The sequence below is a fragment of the Loxodonta africana genome, chromosome 15 (assembly GCF_030014295.1).
Source record: "Loxodonta africana isolate mLoxAfr1 chromosome 15, mLoxAfr1.hap2, whole genome shotgun sequence".
Classification (NCBI taxonomy): domain Eukaryota; kingdom Metazoa; phylum Chordata; class Mammalia; order Proboscidea; family Elephantidae; genus Loxodonta; species Loxodonta africana.
The window spans coordinates 27,277,169-27,295,644 of NC_087356.1; the positions used below are offsets into that span (position 1 = coordinate 27,277,169).

The following is an 18,476-nucleotide window of genomic DNA, read 5'->3' on the forward strand; positions in this document are numbered from 1 at the left end:
CTTTCACCATAACTATTCAATCTGTATGCTGAACAGATAATACGAGAAGCTGGACTATATGAAGAAGAAGGGGGCATCAGGATTGGAGGAAGACTCATTAACAACCTGCGTTATGCAGATGACACAACCTTGCTTACTCAAAGTGAAGAGGACTTGAAGCACTTACTAATGAAGATCAAAGACCACAGCCTTCAGTATGGATTACACCTCAACATAAAGAAAACAAAAATCCTCACAACTGGACCAATGAGCAACATCATGATAAACAGAAAAAACTGATGTTGTCAAAGATTTCATTTTACTTGGATCCACAATTAACAGCCATGGAAGCAGCAGTCAAAAAATCAAAAGATACGTTGCATTGGGCAAATCTGCTGCAAAGGACCTCTTCAAAGTGTTGAAGAGCAAAGATGTCACCCTGAAGACTAAGGTGCCCCTGACCCAAGCCATGGTATTTTCAATCACATCATACACATATGAAAGCTGGACAATGAATAAGGAGGACCGAAGAAGAGTTGACGCCTTTGAATTGTGGTGTTGGTGAAGAATATTGGACTTCCGAAAGAACGAACAAATCTGTCTTGGAAGAAGTGCAGCCAGAATGCTCCTCAGAGGCAAGGATGGAGAGACTGTGTCTTCCATAGTTTGGACGTGTTGTCAGGAGGGATCACTCCCTGGAGAAGGACATCATGCTTGGCAGAGTACAGGGTCAGCGGAAAAGAGGAAGACCCTCAACAAGGGGGACTGACACAGTGGCTGAAACAATGAGCTCAAGCATAACAACGATTGTAAGGATGGCGCAGGACTGGGCAGTGCTTCTTTCTGTTGTGCACAGGGTTGCTATGAGTTGGAACCGACTCGACGGCACCTAACAACAACAATAACAAAATCCAGTGACGAAAATCTTAAAAACAGTTGAAGAAAAAGAGATGAGTGTACAGAGATATTTAAAGTACTGAAAGAAAAGAAAAAATAAGCTGGTACTTAGCATTCATTATCTAGTGAAAATATCTTTCTAAAATGAAGACAAAATAAAGATTTTATTTAGTTTAGAGAATTTACTACCAGCAGAATTGCACTACGATAAAAGTTTTAAAGGAAGCTCCTCAGGCAGAATAAAAAAGATTTCAGACAGAAATTTGAATCCACACAAAGGAATGAAAAATGCTTGATACGGTAAATATGTGGATAAATATAAATGTATTTTAATCACTTTAAGAACTATTTAAAAGATAACTGACTGTTTAAAGCAAAAATTATACCAATATATTGTAGAATTTACAGAACATGAAGAAATATATTTGAAAAAAGAAAAGGATGCTATTCCAAGATTCCTACACTAATATAAAATGGTATAACATTTTAAGGTATCCTGTGTTAAGTAAAAGATGTATATTGTAAACTCAGTAATAACTAAAATACAAAATAAAGAGGATAGCCCTATCCAGCTTTCTTATGATTAGTGTTTGAATGATGTATCTTTTTTTTCCCATTCGTTTCTCTTATTTTATAATTTTTTTGTACACAGCATATAACAAGGTCTTTCTTTTTAATTCAATCTAACAATCTCTGATTTTTTTATTGGGCTGTTTAGACTACTTATATTGAACATAATTTTCAATATGGTTGAGTTTAAATCTACCATTTTGCTGTGTTTTCTATTTTAACATCTACACTTTGCCTCATTTCTTCTCTTTCATTTGTTTTAGATTCACTGAGTAGTTTTTATTATTTCAGTTTATGTGTTTTATGGCATATTCCAACCCTCTGCTGTTGAGTCGATTCCGACTCATAGCCACCCTACAGGACAGAGTAGAACCGCCCCATAGGGCTTCCAAAAAGTGGCTGGTGGATGTAAACTGATGACCTTTTAGTCAGCAGCTGTAGCTCTTAACCACTGCATCACCACGGCGCCTATGGCATATTACCTATATTAATATCAAAGCAGATTTTCAAGTAAGAAATATTATCAGGGATAAAACCATAAATTACATGTTATATTATTTTTTCCATAAAAAAAAAATAACCAAGAGAAACCAATAAGCAGTGAAAATAAAAAGCTGGAGCTGGCACGTTAGCAGACTCATGTAATATTATGCTTTTTTTTTTGTATTCTTTTTTTTTAATTGTGCTTTAGGTGAAAGTAGACAAAACAAATCAGTTTCTCATTCAACAATTTATACACAAATCATTTTGTATATTGGTTGCAATCCCCGCGATGTGTGAACACTCTTTCTCCACCCCGGGTTCCCTGTTTCCAATCATCCAGTTTTCCTGTTCCTTCTTGCCCTCTGGTCTTTGCTTCTGGGCAGATGTTGCCCATTTGGTCTCATATACTTGATTGATCTAATAAGCACATTCCTCATGTGTGTTACTGTTTGTTTTATAGACCTGTCTAATCTTTAGCCTAAGGGTGAACTTCCAGAGTGATTGGTTCTGAATTAAAAGCGTATCAGAGTGGGCAGTGGTGGTAGCCGGGCACCATACAGTTGTTCTAGACTCAGGCTGGTGGAGGCTGTGGTATTTGTGGTCCATTAGTCCTTTGGATTAATATTTCCCTTGTGTCTTTGGTTTTCTTCATTCTCCTTTGCTCTGGGTGGGATGGGACCAGTAGATGTATATTGCATGGCTGCTCACAAGCTTTTAAGACCCTAGACGCTACTCACCAAAGTCCGATGTAAAACATTTTCTTTACGAACTACGTTATGCCAATTGACCTAGGTGTCCCCCAAGACCATGGTCCCCAGCCTTCAGCCCCAGTAACTCTGTCCTTCAAGGTGTCTGGATGTGTCTAGGAAGCTTCTATGACTTTGCCTTGGTCAAGTTATGCTGGTTCCCCTATACTGTATACTGTCTTTCCCTTCACCAAAGTTAACACTTATTTACTATCTAGTTAGTAGTTTCCCCTCCCCAGCCTCCCTTCCTCATAACCATCAAAGATTGTTTCTTTCTGTGTGTAAACCTTTTCAGGAGTTTTATAACAGTGGTCTCATATAGTATTTGTTCCTTGGTGATTGACTTGTTTCACTCAGCATAATGCCACCCAGATTCATCCATGTTGTGATATGTTTTGTGGATTCATCATTATTCTTTATTGTTGTGCAGTATTTCATTGTGTGTATGTACCATAATTTGTTTATCCATTCATCTGTTGATGGGCACATAGGTTGTTTCCATCTTTTTTTGCTGAATAATACTACAATAAACATGAATGTGCATATGTCTATTTGTGTGACAGCTCGTATCTCTCTAGGATATATTTCTAGGAGTTGGATTACTAGATCATACGGTATTTCTACAATATTTTAATTTTCTTAGAATTAGAAAAAAATTTCCAGGAGCCTTATAAATTTTTGTTCTTCTTCATTTCTCACTGACAGCATAGTGACCCATACATACTCTTCTTTCCTTCCTCCTTCCTTCCTAACAAAACCCTAATTTTGTGTTCAACCCCAAGTGGATATTCATGATAAGTATCAACTATGCCAATAATGATGCTCCTCTTTTACTTTGCCAGATACAAATTTCATAGTTTCCCTTAGAGCTAGGTGATCATGTGATAGTGTTCTGGCCAATGAAGCATAAAGGGAAGTTTGCTAGGGATCTTCTGAAAAGGTTTTTATTCTCTTAATAAAAAGAACAGGTAAGTTTACTATCTTGAATGTGGGGTCTCTCCTGAATATAAAATATAAAAAAAGAAAGAATATATGAGGATGAAAAGTCCACACTCTAAGGATGGCAGAGGAAAAGGATCAAAAGTGCCTAGGTCCATAATGATGTCACTGAGCAGCTATATCAATACAGCAAGTAATTACCTCTCAGAAAAATAAAATCACTCTGTTTAATGTTAAGCATTTCTGACCAATAAATGCACACACAATTGGTTCTTTCAACTAAGAAGAGCTTGCAGATAAGATATAAACAGTTTTAAAATATAAAATAAAAAAGAAACTATTAGAAACTAATTTTTTAAAGCATTTGGCTCAATCAGGTTTTATTTGGTGTCTATTAAATGCACATCTGCCTTATATCCCCCTCTAGATTGCAAGCTTCCTTGTGGACAGGAGTCTTTTCTGTTCTAAGTATAGGCCTAGGGACTTTTGGGTACTCAAATCAGCTTGAGGATAGACCCCATATCCATAAATCCTTTAAATTATCTCTAAGTATTCTTTGACTTCACCAGGAACAAGAGCCCCACAGACCTAAAATATATTTTGGGAGTATGCAGATAAGACAAATAAGCAAAGTGATGGTTCACTGTCTTACGTTCACATTCTCTGACATCCAAGTTGAACTGCTGTAACGCTCCCAAGGTGAGCTGTCTGACTTCAGCTTCTAGCAAAAGCTGCATCAAGGATGTGGCCAAATGCTTACAAGCTGACATACATGCTGTCTGGGCCACCTTTCCCTGAAATATAAGAGGATAAATTATCATGTTAATGGTTAAAATGAAATTCAAAGAAAAATTAAAATAACTTATTTTTCAATTATTTCTCTAAGGTTCTCCATTATTATACCCTTGCATTCAAATAATCTTGGAATTTATAGAACTCGATGGCAACCATCTTAAACATTAACTCAATCACTGGCAGTCATGGCAGCTATAACAATAGGGTGAAATTTATATAAAGCCCAGGTATTTAGTCAAGAAGCATCATCTTCTCCCTTCTAAATTGACAGTAAAAAAAAAAAAAACACAGTAGAAAAACAATATTTAAAATCTTAAACTGGCAAGGAATAATTCTACAGAATAAATTTCAAAAAGCCTTTTCCAGAGACAAAGAACAGCATTATATAATGATAAAAGTGTCGATTCACCAGGAAGATATAGCAATTATAAATATATATTCACCTATATTAGTACCCCAAAATATATGATACAAAAACTGAGAGTGTGAAAGAGAAATAGAAAATTCTACAATAAGAGTTGAAGACTTCAATATACTACTTTTAATATTGGATAAAACATCTAGAAAAAAGATCAGTAAGAACATAGAGGATTTGAACAACACTATAACCAATTAGGGAAACCCTGGTGGTGTAGTGGTTAACCACTATGGCTGCTAACCAAAAGGTCTGCAGTTCGAATCCGCCAGGTGCTCCTTGGAAACTCTATGGGGGCAGTTCTACTCTGTCCTATAGGGTTGCTATGAGTCGGAATCGACTCGATGGCACTGGGTTTGGTTTTTGGTATTATAACCAACTAGGCCTAAGGGACACATACAGAACACGCCATACAACATCAGGACAATACACATTCTTTTCCAGTGCTTATGGATCGTTCTCCTGGATAGTCCATATGGTAAGTAACAAAGCAAGTTTCAACAACTTTAAAAAAGACTGAAATCAAACAAAGTATATTCTCTGATCACAATGGGATGAAACTAGAAATTAAAAACTGGTTATTAAATAATTAAATTAAAAATTAATAATAGAAGGAAAACAGAAAAATACACAAATATCTGGAAATAAAATACACAAATAAACAATGGTCAAGGAAGAAATCAGCAAATACTCAGAGATGAATGAAAATGAAATCACAACATACCAAAACTTAATAAAAAGAACAGGTAAGTTTACTGTTTTGAATGTGGGGTCTCTTCTGAATATAAAATACATGAGGATGAGAAGTCCACACTCTAAGGATGGCAGAGGAAAAGGATCAAAAGTTCCTAGGTCCATGACGAAGTAAAGGCAGTGCTCAGAGGGAAATTTGTATTGGTAACACCTAAATTAATAAGAAGAATGATTTCAAATCAGTAACCTAAATTTATACCTTGAGGAACTAGGAAAAGAATAGCCAGCTAAGCCCAAAGCTACCAGAAGGAAAGAAACAGAAAAGTTCAAAGCAGAAATAAGTAACATAGAGTACCCTGGTGGCATAATGGTTAAGAGTTCGGCTGCTAACCAAAAGGTTGGCAGTTCAAATCTACCAAATGATCCCTGGAAACCCTATGGGGCAGGCCTATTCTGTCCTATAGGGTTGTCATGAGTCAGGATCGACTCGACGGCAACGGGTTTGGTTTGGTTTTTGGTTTACAGAAAAACAACAGAGAGGACCAAGAAAACCTAAGTCATTTCTTTGAAAAGATCAAAAAATTGACAAACCTTTAGCTAGACCGACAAGGAAAAAAGAGAGAAGATGCAAATAACTAAATTCAGAAATGAAAGTAGGGACACTACTTTGCTTGTTTCTGATCCTTTTCAGAAATAAAAAGTATCCTAGAGAATACTATGAACAATTATATACCATCAAATTAGGTAACTTAGATGAAATGGACAAATCCCTAGAAACAGATAAACTACCTAAATTGATTCAAGGAGAAATTAAAAAATCTCAACAGACCCATAGCACATGAAGAGATTTAATCAGTAATCAAAAACCTTTCAACAATAACAACAACAAAAAAAGTCCTGGACCAGATGGCTTCACTGGTAACTTACACCAAACATTTAAAGAAGAATTAACATAAATTCTTCCAAAAGACAGAAGAGAAGGAAACACTGCATAACTCCTTCTTTAAGGCCAGTATTACCCCGATATCAAGGTCAGATGAAGACACCCCAAGAAAACTATAAACCAATATACGTTATGATTATGGATGCAAAATCTTTAAAATACTAGCAAACCAAATCCAAAAGCATATTAAAAGGATTATACACTATGACCAAGTGGGACTTTATTCCAGGAATGCAAGGTAATTCAATATAAGGAGATCGATCAATGTAATACATCACATTAACAGAACAAAAGAAAATAATCATATGATCATCTCAATTGATGCAGAGAAGTCATTAAAAAAAAAAAATCCAAATTTCTTTCATGATAAAAATACTCAGAACCAAAAATAGAAGGGAAAATGCTCAACACGATAAAGGACATTTATGAAAACCCCCCAGGTAACATCACACTCAATGAAGAAAGCCTAAGAGCTATCCCCTTAAGATCAGGGACAAGGCAAAGATGCCCGCTCTCACCAATGCTACTTAGTACTGTACTGGAAGTTCTAGCCAAAGCAATGGGGCAAGTAAAAGATATCTGAATCAGGAAGAAGTGTTATTCGCAGATGGCATGATCCTATATAAAGGAAATCTCCAAAAACTCAACAAGAAAGCTACTAAAGCTAATAAATTAATTCAGCAGGCTTGTGGGTACACGAACCCTGGTTGTGCAGGAGTTAACAGCTTGTCTGCTAACCAAAAAGTCAGTAGTTCAAATCCACCAGCCGCTCCTTGGAAACCCTATAGGGCAGTTCTACTCTGTCCTATAGGGTCTCTATGAGTCAGAATCAACTTGAGAGTAATGACTGTATGTGTGTGTGGTGTGCGCAGGGTATAAAATTAACACACAAAAATCAGATGGGTTTCTATTCATCAGCAATGAGCAATGTGAAAAGGAAATTAACAATTTCATTTGCAGTACCATCTAAAATAATAAAATATCTATTTTTAACCAGGGACATGAAAGATTTATACACTGAAAACTATAAAACATTGCTGAAAGAAATTAAAGAAGACTTAAATACATGTAAAGACAAAATATTGTTAATATGTCAGTATTATCCAAAGCAATCTATAGATCTAACATAATCCCTATAAAAATATCAACAACCTTTTTTTTCAGAAATGGGAAAGCCAATCCTTAAGTGTACATAAAATTGCTAAGAGCCTTCGATAGCCAAAACAATCTTGAAAAAGAAAAACAAAAGTAGAAGGACTCAGACTTTCCAATTTCAAAACAGTCTTGTACTGGGGTATTATATGATGACATGAGAAGAGCCTAAATTGAGGCAGTGAACCTCTCAGTAATCAGAAATAAAGAAAACAATCCCTACCTAATTTGTTATGAAAAATCTTAAAAAGTTGGGAGGAAAAAGCATAGTTAGAAGAGAGTTGGGGGTGTATATTCAGCATATGGATGGAAAGAGTTAAACCTACTGCCGTCAAATTGAAGTGGTATAAACCTAGTTCTGAGATCTTCTCAACTTCTTTATTCTCAGTCATCTTTCAAGAAACACAAGAAATATCTCTTAAAATACTTCTCGTTATGTATATTTCTACTGAGGTATAATTACATACAGTACATGTACAAATCTACATGTATAGCTTGGTGACCTTTTGTATATGTAAAAGCTATGTAATTGCCATCCAGATCAAGATATAAAATATTTCCATAAACCCGAAAGTTCCTCACGGCCCTTTCAAGTCAGTAGACCCACGCACACTCCGAAATAACAACTGTTCTGACTTCTGGTCCCACAGATTAGTTCTGCCTAAACTTGAACTTCAAATAAAAGGAATCCTACAGAATTGTGCTCTTTTGTGCTTGGCTTTTGCACTTGACATAATGTTTTGGAAGTTCATCCATGTTGTTATACGTCCTCATAGTTTGCTTCTCTTTATTGCTGAGAGTATGAATATATCATAATTTGTTCATTAATTTTTCTATTGATATGCATTTGGTTTATTTCCATTTGGGGTCTATTATGAATTAAGTCTAAATGGAAACAGCAACTTCTTTTGGACAAATACCTAGAAGTGAGATTGCTGGGTTACAGGGTAGTTGTACGCTTAACGTTATTATAAACTAGCAAAGCTTTTCAGATCAGTTGTACCATTTCATATCACCAACAGAAATGCATGAAAGTTGTTTTATATCCACTCCAACACTAGGTATCATAAGTTTGTTTTTGATGTTTGTCTGTTTTCTTTTAAAAATTTTACCGTGATATATATATATATACACACACACATACATACATACATATATAAACCAAACCAAATCCATTGCCATCAATTGTGACTCATACCAACCCTGTAAGACAGAGCAGAACTGCCCGAGAGGGTTTTCAAGGAGCAGCTGGTGGATTCGAATTGCCAACCTTTTGGTTAGCAGCTGAGCTCTTAACCACTGAGCTCTTAATCACACACGCACATCTGTGGAAAGAGATGACTACATCTGAGGAAAGAGATGATGAACAAGGCCAGAGGCCAACTGCGGAATAGACCATCTATTGCTCATATGCAAGTTCAAATTGAAGCTGAAGAAAATTAAAACAAGCCTGCGCCAAAGTACAACTTTGAGTATATACTACTCGAATTTAGAGACCATCTCAAGAACAGATGTGACACACTGAACACTAATGACCAAAGACCAGACAAGTTGTGTGATGACATCAAGGACATTATATATGGAGAAAGCAAAAGGTTGTCAAAAAGATGTGAAAGAAAATACCAAAATGGATGTCAGGAGAGACCCTGGAACTTACTCTTAAATAAAGGGTAGCTAATGCGAATGGAAGAAATGATGAAGTAAAAGAGTTAAACAGAAGATTTCCAAGGGCAACTCAAAGAACTTGAGAACGCAAAGTAAAGTATTGTAGTGAAATGTGCAAAGACCTGGAGTTAGAAAACCAGAAGACAAGAACATGCTCAGTATTTCTCAAACTGAAAGAACTGAAGAAAAAAATTCAAGCCTAGAGTTGCAATTTGGAAGGATTCTATGGGCAAAATACTGAATGATGCAGGGAGCGTCAAAAGAAGATGGAAGGAATACAGAGTCACTATACCACAAAGATATGGTCGATGTTCAACCATTTCAGGAGGTAGTATATGATCAAGAACTAGTGGTACTGAAGGCAGAAGTCCAAACGTCACTGAAAAAATTCATGAAAAACAAGACTCCAGGAATTGACAGAATACCAATTGAGATGTTTCAACAAACAGATGCAATGCTGGAGGCACTCACTCATCTATGTCAAGAAATTTGGAAGAGAGCTACCTGACCAATTGACTGGAAGAGATCCATATTTATGACCATTCTAAAGAAAGGTGATCCAACAGGACGTGGAAATACCTGAACAATATCATTAATATTACAAGGAAGTAAAATTCTGCTGAAGATAATTAAAAAATGGTTGCAGCAGTACACTGACAGGGAACTGCCAGAAATTCAAGCCAGATTCAGAAGAGGACATGGAGTGAGGGCTATCATTGCTGATATCAGATGGATTTTGGCTGAAAGCAGAGACTGCAAATGCACTCAACTGTGTGGATCGTAACAAATTATGGATAACATCGCAAAGAATAGGAACTCCAGAACACTTAATTGTGCTCACATGCAACCCATACATAGACAGAGGCAGTCATCCAAACAGGACAAAGGGATATTGTGTGTTTTAAAATCAGGAAAGGTGTGCATCAGGGTTGTATCCTTTCACCATAGGTATTCAATCTGTATGCTGATCAAATAATCTGAGAAGACGGACTATATGAAGAAGAACACTGCATCAAGATTGGAGGGAGACTCATTAACAACTCTTAATATGCAGATGACACAACCTTGCTTGCTGGAAGCAAAGAGGACTTGAAGCACTTACTGATAAAAGGTCAAAGACCACAGCCTTCAGTATGGATTATACCTCAACATAAAAAAGCAAAAATCCTCACAGTAAGCAACATCATGATAAGCACAGAAAAGATGGAAGCTGTCAAGGATTTCATTTTATTGGTTCCACAATCAACACCCATGGAAGCAGCAGGCAAGAAACCAAACGTCTTGAATTAGGCAAATCTGCTGCAAAAGACCTCTTTAAAGTGTTAAAAAGCAAAGATGTCACTTTGAAGACTAAGGTGCGCCTGACACAAGCAATTGTATTTTCAATTGCCTCATATACATGCTAAAACTGTACAATGAATAAGGAGGACTGAAGAAGAATCGATGCCTCTGTATTAAGGTGTCGGCGAAGAATACTGAATACACCACAGACTGCCAGAATAATGAACCCAGAATGCTCCTTAGAAGTGAGACTGGAGAGACTTAGTCTCACGTACTTTGGACATGTTATCAGGAGGGGCCAGTCCCTGCAGAAGGACATCATGCTTGGTAGGTAGCGGGTCAGTGAAAAGAGGAAGACCCTCAAGGAGATGGACTAACATAGTGGCTGCGACCATGGGCTCAAGTATAGTAATGATTGTGAGGATGCTGCAGGATTGGGTGGTGTTTCATTCTGTTGTGCTTAGGGTTGCTGTGAGTTGGAACTGGCTCAACAGCATCTAACGACGACATATATATGTATACAAATATATATATATACACACACATATATATGTATGTATATGTATATATAAGGAACCCTGGTGGTACCATAGTTAAGAGCTCTGCTGGCAACAAACAGGTTGGTGGTTCAAACCCACCCAGGAGCTCCATCCAAGAAAGAAGTGGTGATCTGTTCCCGTAAAGATTACAGCCTAGGAAACCCTATGGGGAGTTCTATTCTGTCCTATGGGGTCACTAACAGTCAGAATCGACTCAACAGCAAACAATAACAATTAGAGCAAAACAAATACATGTAAGAAAACACTGGCAATGTCAACCATCCTTAAGTATACAATTCAGTGGCATTAATTACACTCATCATGTTGTATAACCATCACCACTATCCATCTTCAATTTTTTTCCCCAACACTCTTAACAGAAACTCAGTAACCCTTAAGCAATAACTTTCCATTTCTCTCTCCCACCACTCCCTGGCAATCAATATTAAACTGTGGTCTCTATGTACCTGCCTATCCTAGATATTTTTCATATAAGTGGGATCATACAATACTTGTCCTTTTGTGGCTGACATATTTCATTCAAGGAGTTCCTGCAGGTGCAAACAGTTAATGTGCTTGGCTGCTAAATGAAAGGTTAGAAGTTTGAGCCCACACAGAGGTACCCTGGAAAAAAGGCCTGATCATCTACTTCTGAAAAAAAAATGTCATTAAAAGCCCTATGCAGCGCAGCTCTATTCCGATACACACAAGATCATTGTGAGTCAGAATCAAACCAACAGCAACTGTTTTTTTTTTCACTCAGCATAATTAAAAAAAAAAAAAACACAACATTTTATTGAGCATTAGGTAAAAGTTTATGAATTATGTCCCCCAAAACAGCTGCTAACCAAAAGGTCAGCAGTTTGAATCCACCAGCCACTCCTTGGAAACCCTAGGGGGCAGCTCTACTTTGTCCTGTAGGGTCACTACGAGTCGGAGCTGACAAGATGGCAATGGGTTTGGTTTGGTTTGGTCTGGTTTGGTCCCCCAAAAATGTGTGTCAATTTGGCTAGGCCATGATTCCCAGTAATGTGGTTGTCCACCATTTTGTGATCTGATGTAACTACCTATGTGTTATAAAACCTAATGTCTATGATGTTAATGAGGTGAGATTAGGGGCAGTTGTATTAATGAGGCAGGATACACTATACAGGATTAGGATGTATCTTTTTTTTCCCATTTTTTAAAATTGTGCTTTAGGTGGAAGTTTACAGCTCAAGTTCTCATTCAAAAATCTATACACATATTGTTTTGTGACTTTGGCTGCAATCCCCACAATGTAACAGCACGCTCTCCCTTTCCACCCCGGGTTCCCTGTGTCTATTTGTCCAGTTCCTGTCCCTTCCTGCCTTCTCACCTTGCTTTCATACAGGAGCTGCCTATTTGGTCTTGCATATTTAATTGAACTAAGAAGCACATTCCTCACATGCATTATTTTTCGTTTTATAGGCCTGTCTTTGTCTGAAAAGTGGGCGTTGGGAGTGGTTTCAGTTCTGGGTTAACAGAGCGTCTGAGGGCCATAGTTTCAGGGGTTCCTCCAGATTCTGTCAGACCATTAAGTCTGGTCTTTTTACGTGAATTTGAATTCTGTCCTATATTTTTCTCCTGCTCTGTCCGGGACTCTCTGTGTTCCCTGTCAGGGCAGTCACTGGTGGTAGCTGGGCACCATCTAGTTCTTCTGGTCTCAGCCTGGCAGTCTCTGGTTCATCTGGTCTTTTAGTCCTTTGGGCTAGTGTTTTCCTTGTGACTCTGGTTTTCTTCATTCTCCTTTGCTCTGGGTAGGAGAGCACCAATAGATGTGTCTTAGATGGCTACTTGCAAGCTTTTAAGACCCCAGACACTACTCACCAAAGTGGGATGCAGAACCTTTTCTTTAAATAAACTATGTTATACCAATTGATCTAGATGTACCCTGAAACTACGGGGATTAGGTTGTATCTTGAGTCAATCTTTTTTGAGATATAAAGGGAGAAGAGAGTATAGAGAAGGGACCCATACCACCAAGAAAGAAGAGTGGGAGTGGAGCGCATCCTTTGGACCTGGGGTCCCTGCACTGAGAATCTCCTAGACCAGGGGAAGATTGATGACAAAGACCTTCCCTAGAGCTGACAGAGAAAGAAAGCCTTCCCTTGAAGCTGACACCCTAAATTTGGACTTCTAGCCTCCTAAACTGAGAAAGAATAAATTTCTGTTTGTTAAAGCCCTTCACCTGTGGTATTTCTGTTATAGCAGCACTAGATAACTAAGACAGTTTTCCATTCAACAATTCATGCAGGAGCACATTCCTCACAGGTGTTATTGTTTATTTTATAGGCCAATCTGATAGGTGGTCTCCAGGAGTTGCGTCAGTTCCAGGTTAAAAGGGTGTCATAGGGCAAGAGTCTCATAGGTTCCTCCAGTCTCTATCATTCCAGTAAGTCTGGTCTCTTAGCATAATGTTTTTAGGGTCTATCCATATCGTAGCATGTGTCAGAACGTCATTTATCTTCATGGCTGAATAATGTTCCACTGTATGGACATTCCACATTTTGTTTATCCACTTATCTGTTGATGGAGTCTTGGGTGGTTTCCATCTTTTGACTATTATGAATAGCTGCTGCAATGAACATTGCTGTACAAGTATCTCTTTGAGTCCCTGCTTTCAATTACTGTGGGTATAGACCTGGCAGTAGAATTGTTGAGTTACATGGTAATTCTGTTTAAATTTTTGAGGAACCTCCAAACTGTTCTCAACAGTGGCTACACCATTTTACACTCACACCAATTTCTCCACATCCTCATCAATATTTATTTTTCTTTTTTTCTGATAATAGCCACCCTCGTGGAAGAACCTTGACAAGATGGACTGACACAGTGGCTGCCACAATGGTCTTAAACATAACAATGATTGTGAGGATGGCGCAAGACCAGGCACTGTTTTGTTCTGTTGTACACGGGGTTGCTATGAGTTGGAACTGACTTGACGGCTCCTAACAAAGTGAGTATAACGTGATTTCTTGTCGTGGTTTTGATTTGCATTTCCCTAGTGACTAATGACATGGAGCATCTTTCCATGTGCTTATTGGACACTTGTACATCTTCTTAAGTGAAATTCTATTGAAGTTCTTTGCCCACGTTTTGATTGGATTATTTGTCTTTTTGTCGTTGAGTTGTAGGAGTTATTTAAATATTCTGCTATTAAACCCTTTTCCAATATATGATTCCCAAATATTTTCTCTCCCATTCTGTAGGCTCTCTTCACTATGTTGATAAAGTCTTTTGATACAGAAATGTTTTTAAGTTTGATAAAATCCAATTTATCTATTTTGTCTTTTGTTGTATGAATATTATGTCTTTTTAATTTGTTATTTTGTTGGGATTTATTGGTATCTTACTGAAGTTTCAATTTGTATTCCCTTATAATGTTAAATGCTGTTAAATGTTGTTAAAACATATTGTCATATGCTTATCGGTCAAACAGATATCCTCTTTTATAAAATAACGTGTTCAAGTTGATTGTCCCTATTGAGGGGTCAGGTGGTAGCACTGGGGATTGTCTAACATTTGCTTCAAGTTTTGTACAAGGTCTTTATATTTTCTGGATGACTCCTTTGTCAGACAGATGTATTGCATATATTTTTGCATATCCTGTTGCTTGCCTTTTCACTTTCTTAATGATATCTTCTTGGTGATTAGAAATTTATAATTATGATGAAGTCTAATTTACCAACTTCATCTGCTATGGTTAGTGCTCTTTGTGTCTTGCTTAAGAAATGTTTGTCTACCCTAAAGTAATGAAAACAGTCTCATAGATATTTTTACAAGACTTACTGTATTAGCTTTCACATTTAGATTTATAATCCATCTCCAATTATGGTGTGGAGTAGGTGTCAAGATTAATTTTCGTTTTAATTTGAATACTGAGTTGCTTGAGCACATTTATTGAAAAGACCTTTCTTACTCCCATTGAATTTTATTAGCACCTTTGTTGAAAATCAAGTGACCAAATATGTGTGTGTTTATTTTGAGATACCCTCTATTCTGTTCAACTGATCTTTTTGTTTAATCTTATGCCAGTACTATACTGTCTTAGCTAACAGTATAATGTCCTCTAAATTTCTTTTTCCTGGCTATTCTAGGTCCTTGGAAATTTCATATAAATTTACAAAATCAGCTTGTTAACCCTGGTAGTGCCGTGGTTAAGAGCTCAGCTGCTAACCAAAAGGTCGGCAATTCGAATCCACCAACTGCTCCTTGGAAACCCTACAGCGCAGTTCTACTCTGTCCTATACAGTCGCTATGAGTTGGAATCTACTCAATGGCAGTGGATTTGGTTCTTTTTTTTTTTTTTGGTTTGTGTTGAGCCTGTATACCAGCATTTCTCAGGCAAGGCTCCACGGGAGAATTGAGCCTTACAGAAAATAACCGTAGTGACTATTTTATCAGTTCCCCAAGATTAGTACATAGCTAGTACAGGAGTAGGAGAAATGTGAGTGCATTATATACAATGGATGCCAGAGGGCATTAGAACTTAATTCAAACCTGGAAACCTGATAAGAAAGAGCTGCTAAAGATTAACTATGGAAGAGCTGATATCTTAACAATAGCGAGTCTTCTGATGAATAAACATGGTAGGCCTCTACATTTATTTAGGTCTTCTTTAATTTTTCTTAGCTATGTTTTGTAGTTTTCAGTGTACAAGTTTTACATATATTTTGCTAAATTTATTCCAAAGTGGTTTCTCTTTTTTGATGGTAATGTAAATTATATTGGGTTTTATTTGTTTCTATTTACTCACTATTAGTATACAGAAATAGAAATGCTTTTTGTAATCTAAACTCGTATCCTGTGATTTTGCTAAACTATGTGTTAGTTCTAAGACCGTTTTTGCAGATCCCCTAGGATTTTCTACATAAACAATAATGTTGACTTAAAAAGAGAAAAAAGAAAAAAAAAAGTTTAATTATTTCTTTCCAATCAGTGTGTGTTTCATTTCTTTTATCTGACTAATTGCAATAACTAACTCCAATATGATGTTGAATTGCAGTGGTAAGAGTAGACATACGTGTGTTGACCCGGGGAAAACATTCAGTCTTTCACCGTAAAGTAAAATGTTAGCTGTTAGCAATAGATAAGATAAACATTGTAGTTATAGACTCCAAGCTGCTCCAGCCCTTAGGAGCTCTCTGTCCTAGAGATTCCCCCTCTTTATGCCAAGGTACATTGCATAGACAAATAAGTCCACCTCTACTTCCCATCTCTCCTCTTAAAACTCCCTTGCCCTCTTCCCCTTCTGGTGGCCCACCTCTGCATAGTTAGCCTTCAAAAGGTCTCCTGATGTGAGAGACTAACTGTTCCCTGTATTCAAACTTATCCAAGTGCCATCCCCAATAAATAGCCTTTACAACAATGATATGTTATGGTCATATCTTCTTCCTTGATCAGCCTTGAAATGCCTTGAACTCACTATCGTGACCAAGCATACTGCTAAACTTCCTACAATGTGCAGTGTAGCCCCTCACAAGAAATATCTCGTCTAAAATGTCAATGCTGCCAAGGTTGAGAAAACTTGCTCTAAGCAGTATATTAGTGGCATCCCACAAATTGTAGTAGGTTATGCTTTCATTTTCATTCGTTTAAAAATACTTCCTAATTTCCCTTCGTGTCTTATTTGATATATTATTTAAAAGCATCCTGTTTAATTTCCAAAAAAATTGGGGATTTTTAAGATATGTGTCTATTATTAATTTCTAATTAAATTCTGTTGTGATGGCAAACATAACCTATATGCTTTTACTCCTTTTAAATGTATTGAGACTTGTTTTATGGCCCCAAATATGGTGTACCTTAACGACTGTTCTATGTTTACTAAAAAAGAAAGAGTATTCTTCTGTTGGTGGGGTAGTGCTAATTAATGTTAAGTCAAGTTGTTTGATAATGTTATTCAAGTCTAAGTCCTTACTGACATTCCGTCTACCTGTTTTATCAATTACTGAAAGGAGTGTTAAAATCACCAACTGTAATTGTGGATTTGTCTATTCTTCTTTCAGTACTGTCAGCTTTTCTTTTATGCATGTTCAAGATTCGTTTTTAAGTGCAGACACATTTAGATCATAATGTCTTCTTGATGAATTTACTCTTTTATCATTACGAAATGTCAACCTTTGTCCCTAAAATATTCCTTCTTCTGAGGCCTACTTCGCCTGATATTAATACAGAAATTCAACTTTTATTATGATTACTGTTTGCGTAATGTATCTTATTCCTTCCTATTACTTTTAACCTATCTGTGTCTTTATAATTTAAAGGAATTTCTTGTAGAGAGGATATAGTCAGGTCATCTCTTTTTATCCAGAAAAATAAATTTCTGCAGTTGATTCATGGTGTTTATATCATATATTTATATGTAATTAACAATATGGTTGAATTTAAATCTATTACTTTGATCTTAATTTTTTTCCCATCTGCTGTTTCTTTTTTCCTAGTTTATTGCCTTCTCTTGAATTAAATGAATATTTTTATGTTTCTATCTTACCTTCACTTTTCAGTGATTAGCTATATCTGTTTTAGATTTTTAATGGCTGCTCCAGGGTTTACAGTATGAATCCTTATCATAGTCTATCTTAAAATGGTAGTATACTATTCGATGTACAGGAATCATAAAACAGTATTTTCCACTTTTCTTCCAGGTGATTTTCTTCATGCATTTTACATCGATATATGTTATAAATATAAACACTGTCATTATTTTTGCTTTCAACAGATCACTATTACATATATTAAAATATGAGAATGAAACATTTTATCCTTCCCACATATTTTTCATTTCTGACACTCTTTGTTTTTTTATGTAGATCCAGTTTTCCATCTTGGATTCTTTTCTTTCTGTCAGAGAAATTTCCTTTAATGTTTCTTGCAGTTCAGGTCTTCTGGCAAAAAATTCTCTCAGCATTTGATTGACTGAAAAAGTCTTTATTTCAACTTTATTTTTTGTTGAATATAAGATTCCGTGTTTGTTGACAACTGTTATTCTTTCAGCACTTTAAGTATGTGATTTCATTATCTTCTGACTTGCATAGTTTCTGATAAAAAGTATGTAGTCATTTTCATCACTGTTTCTCTACATGTAATGTGTTTTTTTTTCCTGTGTTACTTCTAAGATTTTCTTTGTCATTTTTTCACAGCAATTTGATTATGCTATACTTCGGGGTGTGTGTGCGTGTGTGTGTGTGTGCACGCACACGCGTGCGCACCCTGCTTGGTGTTCACTGAACTTCTTGGAAATATAGGTTTATAGTTTTAATCAACTTTGACATTTTTTGAGCCATTATTTCTATAAATACTTTTTTTACTCTTCTTTCTTCTGCTCTCCTACTGTGATGGATAATTTTATGTGTCGA

At 36.6% G+C, this 18,476-nt stretch overlaps 1 protein-coding gene across 21 annotated transcripts in view; it reads right to left on the minus strand.

The window, feature by feature from the left end:
- The window catches only part of EXOC6B (exocyst complex component 6B), a 712,770-nt gene that overhangs the window by 202,146 nt on the left and 492,148 nt on the right, over window positions 1-18,476 (minus strand). For all 21 annotated transcript variants that reach the window (XM_010593648.3, XM_023552767.2, XM_023552763.2 and 18 more), the window contains one exon: window positions 4,267-4,408. In XM_010593648.3, coding sequence (XP_010591950.1) covers window positions 4,267-4,408 — 142 coding nt within the window. The remainder of the gene's footprint in view (window positions 1-4,266; window positions 4,409-18,476) is intronic.